Raw genomic sequence first — 12,378 nt, forward strand, 5'->3', positions numbered from 1 at the left:
AGTCTTTATAGTTAAAATAGTTTCCGTAATACTGCTTTGAGTTGACATACCATGATACGGTATAACCTGAATTGTCTTGTTTTAACTGCATTATCTGTTATGGTCTCTTATGTGACTATTCTTATCCTGATAAAAGTTCTCTTACAATACAGTGCTACATGCTTGATCCACATGTTTGGATCAACCTTGACTTTTGTTTGATTACATCTTATTCGTGTTATAAGCAATGCTTTGTTCACTTTTTCTTAAACCCAATAAAATTATTTACAGAAAATGTTAGATAATGGTCACAGAACAGTGGTTAAAAAGGAAATAGTCTTGGAAATATGCTATCATCTAGCCTTTTTGTTCAGCCTTAAAACTATTTGGTTATCACTGTGGGGTTTATTTTTTTTTTTAACTGTGGCAAAAATTGTAAATGTGCTCCCTAGCTGTCAAAAATGGATGTTTTGCTGCCCAATAATAAAACATATAGTATATTAAGTTTTATTAATTGTGTTTCAGATCACTTAATATTTTGCATTGAATGTACTGCAATTTAAAATATATTGGATGTGGTGGTCGGGGGGCGTGGTCTGGCTGGACATGTGAGCGGCTGCACAGTGTGAGAGCTCCGGATGACTCACCCTGCATTTATATCCACTGGGCTTCACAGATCCTGAATTTTCGCTGGTACCAGCCGGTCAGAGAGCGTGGAACACGCAGGGACCATCCGGTGCTGCAGAAATGTCTGGGAGCACACATAAGAAGCAAAGGGAGACAGCGGTGGGAGCCAGCAGAGGAATCCAAGATGCGGCTGACATGCAGGATGCAAACACCAGGCCAAAAAGGCAGGAAGCTCTCAGTGCAGCAGAGAAGCTGGCAGGCTTTGCCAGAACCCCAAGTAAGATCCCAGTGAGACCGGAGGGCTGGGGGGAGGCCACTACAGCATCAGGCAGTAGATTTTCGGTTCTTGCTGATAATGGAGGAGATCCCAGGAAGGATAATGTGGAAGTGAACACTAACACAGAAGTGCCAGCAGAGGGAGCCATTGTACTTAAAGAGATACCTCATCCAGGCAGTGAAGCTGTAAATCCTAGCACCACAGAACCTACATTGCAAGATGTATTTATTGCTGTAACACAATATGGCTCTGCTCACACCTCCCTGGGAACCCAGATGGGACAGATCAAAGAGGAACTGTCATTTATGCGCTAAAACAAGCAAAGAGTGAGTGACAGGGTGTCAGCAGTGGAGGGTAGAATCAGTGATATGGAGAATGCCTTTCCCCAGGTAACACGTGACACTCGCAGACATGACCAACAAATATTAATTCTGCAAGCTAAAGCAGATGATTTGAAGAACAAGCTCCGACGGAATAATGTCCAAGTTATTGGGGTCCCGGAAAAAACTGAGGGTAATAACCCCACGGAGTTCTTTGAGGACTGACTGTGTAAATTATTTGCATCAAAGGGACTGACCCCGCTCTTTGCAGTGGAGAGAGCACATAGGGTCCCCAGCAGACCATTACCACCTGGAGCTCCTCCATGGCCGGTTCTGATAAAGTTGCTACATTACAGAGACAGATTCAATTTTGAAAGCCGTACGCACTAAAGGAAAAGTCACTTATAATGGCCGTGGCGCCTCCTTTTTTCCGGATTATTCCATCGAGGTCTCCAAACGGCGGGCTCAATTTGGCAATGTAAAGAGGCAATTGCGGAATCTCCAAATCCCATATTCCATGATCTATCCAGCAAAGTTGAGAGTTGCAGCATTGGGAGAAACCTCATTCTTCGAACATCCAAAAGATGCGCTTGGTTGGATTGAACAAAATGAGTAAAGGATTCTTCGGAATTCATGAAAAGAATTGGTTGTTATTTAAGAGTATTTGCCATCGGTGGTTGCCAGTAGTAAGTACTCAAAAACGATGATTATCCACGGCCCAGTGGAACTTTAACCCCTTAAGGACGAAGCCAGTTTTGTCCTTAATGCCCAGGCCATTTTTTGCAATTCTGACCAGTGTCACTTTATGAGGTTATAACTCTGGAACGCTTCAACAGATCCCAATGATTCTGACATTGTTTTTTCGTGACATATTGTACTTCATGATAGTTATAAATTTAGAACGATATTTTTTGCTTTTATTTGTGAAAAAATCGGAAATTTGATGAAAATTTTGAAAATTTTGCAATTTTCAAACTTTTAATTTTTATGCCCTTAACCCAGAGAGTTATGTCACACAAAACAGTTAATAAATAACATTTCCCACATGTCTACTTTACATTAGCGTAATTTTTCTGAAACAAAATGTTTTGGGGTTAGGAAGTTAGAAGGGGTCAAAGTTCATCTGCAATTTCCCATTTTTTCAACAAAATTCACAAAACCATTTTTTTAGGGACCACATCACATTTGAAGTGACTTTGAGAGGCCTAGATGACAGAAAATACCTAAAAGTTACACCATTCTCAAAACAGCACCCCTCAAAGTACTCAAAACCACATCCAAGAAGTTTATTAACCCTTCAGGTGCTTCACAGGAACTAAAGCAAAGTGGAATAAAAAAAGCAAAAAATAAAATTTTACCTAAAATGTTGCTCTACCCCAAATTTATTCACTTTTAGTAGAAGAAATAACACAACAAAATGAACCCCAAAACTTGTTACCCACTTTCTTATGAACGCGCCAATACCACACATGTGGTCAGAAACCTTTGTTTGGACAAATGGGAGGGCTCGGACCAGAAGGAGCAATATTTGAATTTTGGAAAGCAAATTTGGCTGAAATAGATTGCGGGCACCATGTTGCATTTACATGTCCGCTAAGGTACCTAAACAGCAGAAACCCCTCACAAGTGACACCATTTTGGAAACTGGACCTCTCAAGGCTTCTATCTAGGGGTATAGTGACCATTTTGGATCCACAGGTACTTCACAGATTTTGATAACGTTACATTGTCACATTGAAAATTTTCATTTTTTTTCTCAAAAATGTTGCTTTAGCATCAATTTTTCACTTTTTCAAGAGGTAATTCCAAAAATTTGACCCCAATGTTTGTTACCCACTTTTTTATGAGCACGGTGATACCTCACTTGTGGTCTGAAACCTTTGTTTGGAGAAATGGGAGGGCTTGGAACGGAAGGAGCAATATTTGAATTTTGGAAAGGAAATTTGGCTGAAAAAGATTGCGGGCACCATGTCGCATTTGGAGGACCCCTAAGGTACGTAAACATCAAAAAACCACCACAAGTGACCCCATATTGGAAACTAGACCCCTCAAGGAATTTATCTAGATGTTTGGTGAGTACCCTGAACCTCCAGGTGCTTTACAGAAGTTTATAATGTTGAGCCATGAAAATAAAAAAATACAATTTTACCACAAAATTGTTACTTCAACCAGGTAGCTTTTTTTTTTCACAAGGGTAACAGGAAAAAAATCACCATGAAATTTATTGCGCAATTTCTCCTGAGTTTGGTGATATCTTGTACGTGGTGGAAATCAACTGTTTGGGCACACTGCAGGGCTCAGAAGAGAAGGAGTGCAATTTGACTGCAAAATTGGCTGGAATCAATAGCGGACGCCATGTTGCATTAGTAGAGCCCCTGAGGTGCCTAAGCAGTGGAGGTCCCCCACAAGTGACCCCATTCTGGAAAATAGACCCCACAAGGAATTTGTCTAGGTGTTTGGCGAGTACCCTGAACCCCCAGATGATTCACAGAAGTTTATAATGTTGAGCTGTGAAAATAAAAAAAATATATTTTTACCACAAAATTGTTACTTCAACCAGATAGCTTTTTTTTTTAACAAGAGTACACGGAAAAATATCAGCATAAAATGTATTGTGCAATTTCTCCTGAGTATGCTGATACCTTATGTGTGGTGGAAATCAACTGTTTGGGTGCACAGCAGGGCTCGGAAGGGAAAAAGTGCCATTTGACTGAACAATTGGCTGTAATAATTAGCGGACGCTATGTCGCATTTGGAAAGCCCCTAAGGTGCCTAAACAGTGGAGGTCCCCCACAAGTGACCCCATTCTGGAAACAAGACACCTCAAGGCTTTTATCTAGGTGTATATTGAGCATTTTGAATCCACGAATACTTCACAGAATTTGATAAGCTTAGGTTGCCATATTGAAATTTTCATTTTTTTCACAAAAATGTTGATTTAGCGACACATTTCTCACTTTTTCAAGAGGCAACAACAAAACGTATACCCCATAGGTTGTTATCTAATTTCTTGTGAGCGCAGGGATACCTCACATGTGGCCAAAACCCTTTGTTTGGATAAATGGGAGGGCTTGGAATGGAAGGAGCACCATTTGAATTTTGGAAAAGTTGAAGTAAATTGCGCGCACCATGTCACATTAGCAGGGCCCCTTGGGTACCTATACATCAGAAACCCCCCACAAGTGACCTCATTTTGGAAACTGGATTTTATTCAGGAGTATAGTAAGCATTTTGAATCCACAGGTACTTCACAAAAATGTTGCTGTAGCAACAAATTGCTCACTGTTAGGCTATGTGGCCATGATCCAGCGACACGGCGTCTAGTACACAGTGGCAGCCTTCCTGCAGAGATGTGTTGTCCACGGGAGAACACAGCTGCCCATGCCCACAATTTGGGTTCAGGCTGCTGTGGACTTTAGCTCTATTCTACCTGCAGAAAACACTCATCTCCGCAGCATAAATTGACATGCTGAGGCTCGGGAAGCTGCGCCACAGGTCGGTTTATACTGCGGAGAAAAGAAACACAGTGGGCACGGGATATCTAAAAATCCTTCCACTGTGCTTCTACTACACAACGCAGCGTTATGGATGCAGGGAAAACACTCTGCGCCCAAAACGCTGCAAACCCTGATTGTGGGCACATAGCCTAAAATGCTACAATGGATGATTGGATAGATGTCAAACATATATAACGTCCCACCCCCTGCATATTCTAAGCTGGCGCCCTTTAGTGCCTTTCATGTGACACTAAAGGATGCCTAGCCTTGTATTTAGCCCAAAAAAAAAAAAGAATTAAAATAAATGACGTGGGGTCCTCCCTATTTTTGATAGCCAGCTAGGGTAAGGCAGACAGCTGTAGCCTGCAAACCACAGCTGACAGCTTCATCTTGTCTGGTGATCAATTTGGAGGGCTCCCCAAGCTGGTTTTTTTTTTTTAATTATTTATAAATAAATAATTAAAAAAAACAAAACAAACGTGGGGTCCCCCCAAATTAGATCACCAGCCAAGGTGAAGCTGACAGCTGGGGTCTGGTATTCTCAGGATGGGAAGAGCATTGGTTATTGGACTCTTCCCAGCCTAAAAATAGCAGGCCGCGCCGCCCCAGAAGTGGCGCATCCATTAGATGCGCCAATTCTGGCGCTTCGCCCCAGCTCATCCCGCACCCTGGTGCGGTGGCAAACGGGGTAATAAATGGGGTTGATACCAGATGTGTAATGTCACCTGGCATCAAGCCCAGCAATTAGTTATGTCACGGCGTCTATCAGATACCTGACATAACTAATTGACAGTAATAAAAAAAAAATTGACAACAAAAAAAAAACTTATTTCAAAAAACACTCTCCAAAACATTCCGATTCACCAATTTATTGAAAAGAAAAGAAAAAAAAATCCGCTGTAATCCATTTGGACGTCCCACGTCAACTCTGGACCTTCTAGAATATGGGGGACACATTCAGGGAACGTATCCCCCATTTTCTAGGTGTGCAGACCCTCCATTTGAAGAGAGTGGGTGCAAAGAATCTGCACTCACTCTGCCCGGGTCACAGCTGCAAAGTGCCGAGCAGCAGCAGCAGCAGCCGCCAGCGTCCTGAATACAGGAAGCTGACAGCTGCGCTCTGCACATGTGACCGGTGTCTGTTGAGAAGGAGCCGGAGGAGGGTGGCCGCGGGGGATCAGCGCTCCGACAGGTACGGGGGACACCGGGGAACACCGGGGGGGATAGGGGGTGACCCGGCAGGGCCTGGGGAGCAGGTTTCTGTCGCATGTGTTATGGCACATACGACAGAAACCATAAGAAAAGTGTGAATGCGGCCAGCGCGCTGCTGTACTCGCCGGTGCGCGCGGCCATCTTGGATTTATCGGGAGGGGGTTGGGTGTCGGGGGGGGCACTTTGGGGACACCGGGGCACTGGAGGGAACCGGAGGGAACCGGGAAAGAGATTTATCTCCCATCTGACATGTTTGATCATGCCAGATGGGAGATAAATCATTTTTTGCCGGCGATGTCATTTACTATAACTTGATGATCGGTATACGGTGTATACCGGTCATCACGTGACTGGGGACCGGAAAAAACGGCCCGAATCATGATCTCCAGGATCTCAGCTACCCCCGGTAGCTGAAACCCCGGAGATTTTCTGACGCTGGGGGGCGCTATTCACTTATTTCTGCCCGCCGTTTTAAAACGGCAGAAAGGAATAAGTACCCTTTTTTGGTGCCGTTTTAAAACGTAACGCGGTCGTAATGGGGTTAATATTGTGTACTGTATCTGGTTAAAACAAAGGGTGAAGATCGATGCGTTAGACTGCTCTTGGTTTAAAAAAGTTGTTTTTTTTTAAAAAAAAAAAAAAAAATTATGTGGTCGCTCTCTGCACAGTTGCAGGATGGACTGGTGTCTTCGTCCATCTGTCATTTTCAGATGGAACTCTCTAATGCTGTTGTTTGTGGGGTTTATTTTTTTTTGTTCTCTTTTTGCGGGGTGGGAGGAGTTTTCACATCTCTTTTTATTTGATCTAGGTGCTAACATGCTAGGTAATGGTAATCTTATCTTCATACTGCAATCTGTGATGAGTAGGTGGGTTTTCATGCATTTATATGTCATTACGGTTCAGATATGGCCATGTATTGGGGGGACAGAGCGGGGAGGTATTCAACTACTTCATTTACCACCAGTGACTATGTAAGGGGAAAAAATTGCTGGATGATTTCCTCAGTACACAAAACATTGTTGGTTATAAATGACTTAAGGCTACTTTACACACTGCGATATCGGTCCCGATATCGCTAGTGTGGGTACCCGCCCCCATCTGTTGCGTGTTTTTTAGGTGTTTGCACCCAGTTCAGACTCAGAGTTGGTGTTCCAGACAATATTTCTTAATTGATTTGTAGTCTTTCGTTTCTGAACCCGGCCCCACCACACCTATTGCCAGCCCACATTATACGCATATATAGCCTGGGTCTCAGCTTCCCAACACGGTAAGTTTTTTAACTGGATGAGAGGAGACACACTAGCTAGGGACCCCAACGTAGAGAAATACTTTGGCGTAGTGTTGGGGCTCTGTTGCATTGATCAATTCAATAGCTAAATTTCTCTTTATTCATTTGTTCTTGGCAGTAATGCAGATTCCATTTTCACATTTTCATTCTTACATATAGCTATTGGATTTTTCATGTCAGTATTCACATAGCAGTTTCTGCTTTTCATATATTCCCCTTACATAGTCACTGGTGTGCATACCTTCTCTCCATATCCTGGAGGAAAGTGACCTGGATTCGATTTTTCTACAAGTTCAAAAGAATTGACCATTTCTCCGGCCTGTGGAGGCCCTTGACATTCAGGTAGCCCACCCACAGCTCAGACTGCTTCTGGTTCATAATACTCTATCACAGGACCTAGAGAAACAGTTAGTCATTAGACAGAGGTTCGGAACCTCCCAGGTGAACAGGTGAAGAAAAAAAAAAAAAACGGACTAGGCCCCTCTGGAAAAGAGAAAAGAAAAGGCAGGGAAGAGAAAAGAAGCTCAGAAAAGAAAGCAAGAAAGAGGAAAGGCAGCTCAAATACAGCTCGTAGAGCCAGGGACAAGCTCAGGAACTACTTAGGGAAAAACAGGGCCAAGAACCAATACACTGCCAGAGCGCAGGCCCGCGCCCATCTTGATAATGGTAAATGAGCCCCCGCCAAGAGGGCGAGGAAAGGTCTGTCAAGTAAGCTCCCGCAAACCCCACCCCCGAGAAGAAACATGAAAAAACATCCCCCCCTCCATCCTGAATAGCATATTGCCTTATGAACAAGTATAACAAAAACTAATATCTTCCCCCAGTACATTACATCCAGAAGAGTAGGCCTTATAGCAGAGTCCCACAATTTAAAGACGTATAAGGCCCTCCAAACCCCAGTCCCCCTTGACGTCATCTTTCGCCAGGGACAAAAAAGAGGGCCATCGGTGCCCCAGCTTAGGACACGCCCCCCAGGCAACCCATGAGGACTGCTTCGGTCTTCACAGTTCACCACTTTGAGCAGAGGGGGCGTCCTCCCGTCTCCTCCATTGCCCCAGAGACACCTGGGGTTCCCATGCCATCCAATCCAGAACTGAATAGTCTGGAATTCCCAGGAAGGAAATGAAATCCGGGAGCTCCAAATGCCTCCGCAAAGAGAACACAGAGTCCCCCTTGCGCATCAGGTGAAAGGGATGACCCCACCTATACGAAGCGTTCACTTCTTTGATGCTGAGCAAAAGGGGATGGAGCAGGGGCCTCTTGTAAAGTGTGCGGCTGGAGACATCCGGGAATAACTTCACCTTGGCCCTGTCTATTTCCACTGAGCCATGTGCCCAAGCCTCCTGTAGGATCTTTTCTCTGTCTCCATAATAATGCAAGCGGCACAAGACATCTCTTAAGGAGGAAGCTGGTCTGGGGCCGGGCCTGGCAACTCTGTGAATTCTGTCAAAGAGTTAGGTAGCCTCCAGAGGGGCGATCAGTGACCAAATTGAAGATGGTCAAAACTTTGGTGCGTAGAAGGTTTTGAGGCCAGTCCTCCGGTATACCTTTCAGCCTGATGTTATTTCATCTCTGATGCGGGCATTGGAAGACTCCCAGTCCCTTTTCAATTCGGTTCATCCTGCTCTCCTGGGACTCCTGGTGCTTGCTCTGTAGCCCCAATTCTGTCCTCCAGCACCACCATTTCCTCTCTCAAAGTGGACAGCGCCACCTGCTGGGCGGATTCTATTCTGGCCACTACATCCTCCAGACCTTACTTGCTGGGGAGGGCCAGGATGAGCTCCCTCAAAGCATGGAGAGCTTCTTGTGGGGGGCCGGAGGGCAGGGCAGGTGTTGGTGACTGAGACCCAGTTCGTTCTATAGGAGGAGGGGTCTCCGGTGTGCAAAGTATGGCAGGCGATCCCCAGGGACCGAGGTCTCCGCTCCCTCCATGTTGGCACATTGTGAGGCAGATGGTTTCCACCCCCCACTACAGCCCCCAGTACCTGGATTCTCCTCCTCCGGGTCCATCACAGACTCTTTTGTCCATACCTCCACAGTACTGGTCTCCTGCACCGTCTCACATGCTCACTTGCATTGCACACACTCTTCGGAACGAATATGCGAGTATTAGACCGTAATCGTTATGAGTATAGCGAATACGAATAGCTAGGTACTCGCTCAACTCTAGTCAAAGGTCATTAAGGTGTTCATCATCATCATAGAGGCAGATGTAAGAGCAGACATGCCAAAGGAACTATCTGCCAAGTGATGTTTAGTGAATCAATCATTACCACAAGTACAAATAGGTTATGGATGCCTTTTTAAAAAATGTAATATTAAAGTTAACTATATTTTGGAGATGGTATGTTGATTCAGGTAACTACTTTGCAATATTTGATGTCAAGAACAAATTTTTTTCCCCCTAATGTAGAGCAATTAGAATGTACTTTGAGGAATTTTTTTTTTTCTCTGGATCAACATGTTATGGCATAGGTTGAACTTGATGGAATTCTGTATTCTGTCAATCTAAGAACTATAAAAAAGTAAATTCCATAAATTATTTACTGTTGGCATTCGGAATTGCATTCCATTATTGAAAAGGTATAAAATATCAACTTTGTTATAATAGTCTGAATTTATTAGTCTTGTTTTTATTCTGTTACAGGAAAGAAGATTACATATGTATATAGTTTACTGCCAAAACAAATCAAATTCTGAACATATTGTTTCAGACTACATTGACACATATTTTGAGGTAAGTTGCATACTAAGACCATTTACTTTAGTTCTTAACACAAGAGGTTTTTTTTCAGTTGACATATTTCAGAAGCCTTTAACTGTATATTTCCATTTAAATTTAAACATTATATCCTCCTGTCCTCCACCACGAGGCTTATTCACTTCATAAATTCGCAGTTGGTTCCAACAAAGGAAACAGCCTTTTAGCGGCATAAGGGTTAACAGAAAAAAAAACCCCACATCTATTCATACAGCCATATAAGTCTGTCCCAGTCTTTGACTGAAGCTTGTTGACACAGGACGTTTCCTCTCTCCCAGACACAATTAAACACCTTTTATCCCAAACAGCAAAATGACACAGGTGAGCATACTTTTATCACTTGTTCCAACTCCTGGAACTGGAGGTAAGGCTAAGGCCAGTCCCACCCAGCTCTAGTTAGTGGTGGTTCCTAAAACCCAGATCCAAGATCCAGGCTGACTAAAAACGCCTCTCAGCACTATTGGTTCTGTCGCCTGCTTCTTCTGGTGCTAAATCACAGAGGCTTGCCAACTCGGTGACACATACCTCTCATCTAGAACCTCGCCTGCGGCCATCTTGCAACACAGAAATAGAGTACATTTACACAAATATATACAGTGTGTTTGTATGAGTGTAAATATACAGTGGCATGTAAACATTTTGACACACCCAGGTAAAAATTAATATTTTTTTGAACAGTTAAGCAAGTTGAAAATTAAATGATCTTTATCAAGTTGAAAATGAAATGATCTCAAAGTCATTAAGTTAGAGCTGACTCATTTCCTTTGTATTTTAGGCAAAATATTTTCATATTTTACATTTTAATATTAACAAAAAATAAAAATAGGCTAATGCAAAAGTTTGGGCACCATACATGGTTAGTACCTAGTAGCACCCACTTTGGCAAGTATCACCGCTTGTAAATCTTTTTTTTGAGCCAGCCAAGAGTGTTTCAATTTTTGTTTAAGGGTTTTTCATCCTTTCTTCCTCGGAAAAGTCTTCCAGTTCTGTGAGATTCCTGGGTCATCTTCCATGCACTACTCTTTTGAGGCCTAGCCACATATTTTCAATAATGGTCAGATCAGGGGACTGTGAAGACCACTGTAAAACCTTCAACTTGTACCTTTTGAGATAGTCAACTTCAGCTTTTTTACAGATAGTGTTATGTTTGCATCAAATTTCATTGAATCCATTCTTCTTTCTACTCGTGAATTGCTCCCCATGCCATTGACTGTAACATGACCCCAAATCATGATTGATCCGTCCCTATGTTTAATGGTTGTCCGAGATGTTATTTTCCTAAAATTCTGTGCTCTTTTTTCAACACACATACGTTAGATCATTGTGCCCAAAGAGCTCTATTTTAACCTCATTGGTCCACACAACTTGTTTCCAAAATGCACCAGGCTTGTTTAGATATCTTTTGCATACTTCTGACTCTGATTTTTATGGTGAGGATACAGGAGAGGTTTTCTTCTGATGACTCTTCCACGAAGGTCATATTTGTGGAGGTGTCTCTGAGCAATAGAACAATGTACCACAACTTTAGAGTCTTATAAATCTTCCTGAAGGTCTTAATCTAATCAATTTCATTGTAGGAAGTTACATTACAAAAAGGAGAAATTCAGGTATCATTGTCAATAATACACAAAGAAAACAACGCTGTAACATGTGGTAGTATCACCTTTGATTATGATTCACATTTCCTGTCACACCACCACCAATCATGTCTGATGCAAGTTGCAACTTTTTTTAGGTTAATCAATACCCAATACGTATAGAGTCAACCTACCAATTTACTCTTTAATCCTCAAAACGAGGGATCCAAACAACCAGAACCAGAGAGTAAGAAAGGAAAATAAGAAAAGGGAGGGGAGAGAGAGGTGGGGGAGAGGGGGAGAACCATGGATGGTTGCAAGGAAGCAACCAGGGAGGGGGAGGGGGTAGGGAGGGAATTGGATGGCGTTTCGGGGTAGCCCGAGCAGTAACAACCACAGAGATTTAAACACCTTGAATATTGACATGTGGTATGGGTGAACTCCCTGCGTAACACTCTCTTTGACCCTATTTGACCCATTTTTAATTATCAACAGTTTGCCCTGGAGACAGATGCCTGACAGGGGAAGCATATACAGAGTTTAGCCACGTGTCCCAAATCTGAAGTATTTTGTTTTTGGCGCGGATGGAGTGAGCCAGACAGAACTCGTATTGGCATTGGAGATTAATTCGGTTATATAGTTCAACTAATGTAGGCGTCTTTGGGGATTTCCAGTGCAAACTTATGCAATATCTGGCAGCTACTAGAATGTGAACTAATAAACCCCTGGATTCCCAAGAGAACTCCTCTATACCCACGTTTAGCACTGCCAGACCTGGATTCGGATTAATAGGATTGCCTGTCAGCTCACCCATCAGGCCAAACACCTCCAACCAGAACG

General features: G+C 43.1%; 1 protein-coding gene across 5 annotated transcripts in view; it reads left to right on the forward strand.

Annotated features, from left to right (window-relative positions):
- Positions 1 to 12,378, forward strand: part of TRIO (trio Rho guanine nucleotide exchange factor) — a 3,493,742-nt gene that overhangs the window by 1,856,289 nt on the left and 1,625,075 nt on the right. For all 5 annotated transcript variants that reach the window (XR_012724343.1, XM_075314973.1, XM_075314976.1 and 2 more), the window contains exon 47: positions 9,848 to 9,937. Coding sequence is in view for 4 of the 5 variants with exons in the window: in XM_075314973.1 (XP_075171088.1) it covers positions 9,848 to 9,937 (90 nt within the window). In the remaining variant the exon portion in view is untranslated. The remainder of the gene's footprint in view (positions 1 to 9,847; positions 9,938 to 12,378) is intronic.

The sequence above is a fragment of the Anomaloglossus baeobatrachus genome, chromosome 6, assembly GCF_048569485.1.
Source record: "Anomaloglossus baeobatrachus isolate aAnoBae1 chromosome 6, aAnoBae1.hap1, whole genome shotgun sequence".
Lineage (NCBI taxonomy): Eukaryota > Metazoa > Chordata > Amphibia > Anura > Aromobatidae > Anomaloglossus > Anomaloglossus baeobatrachus.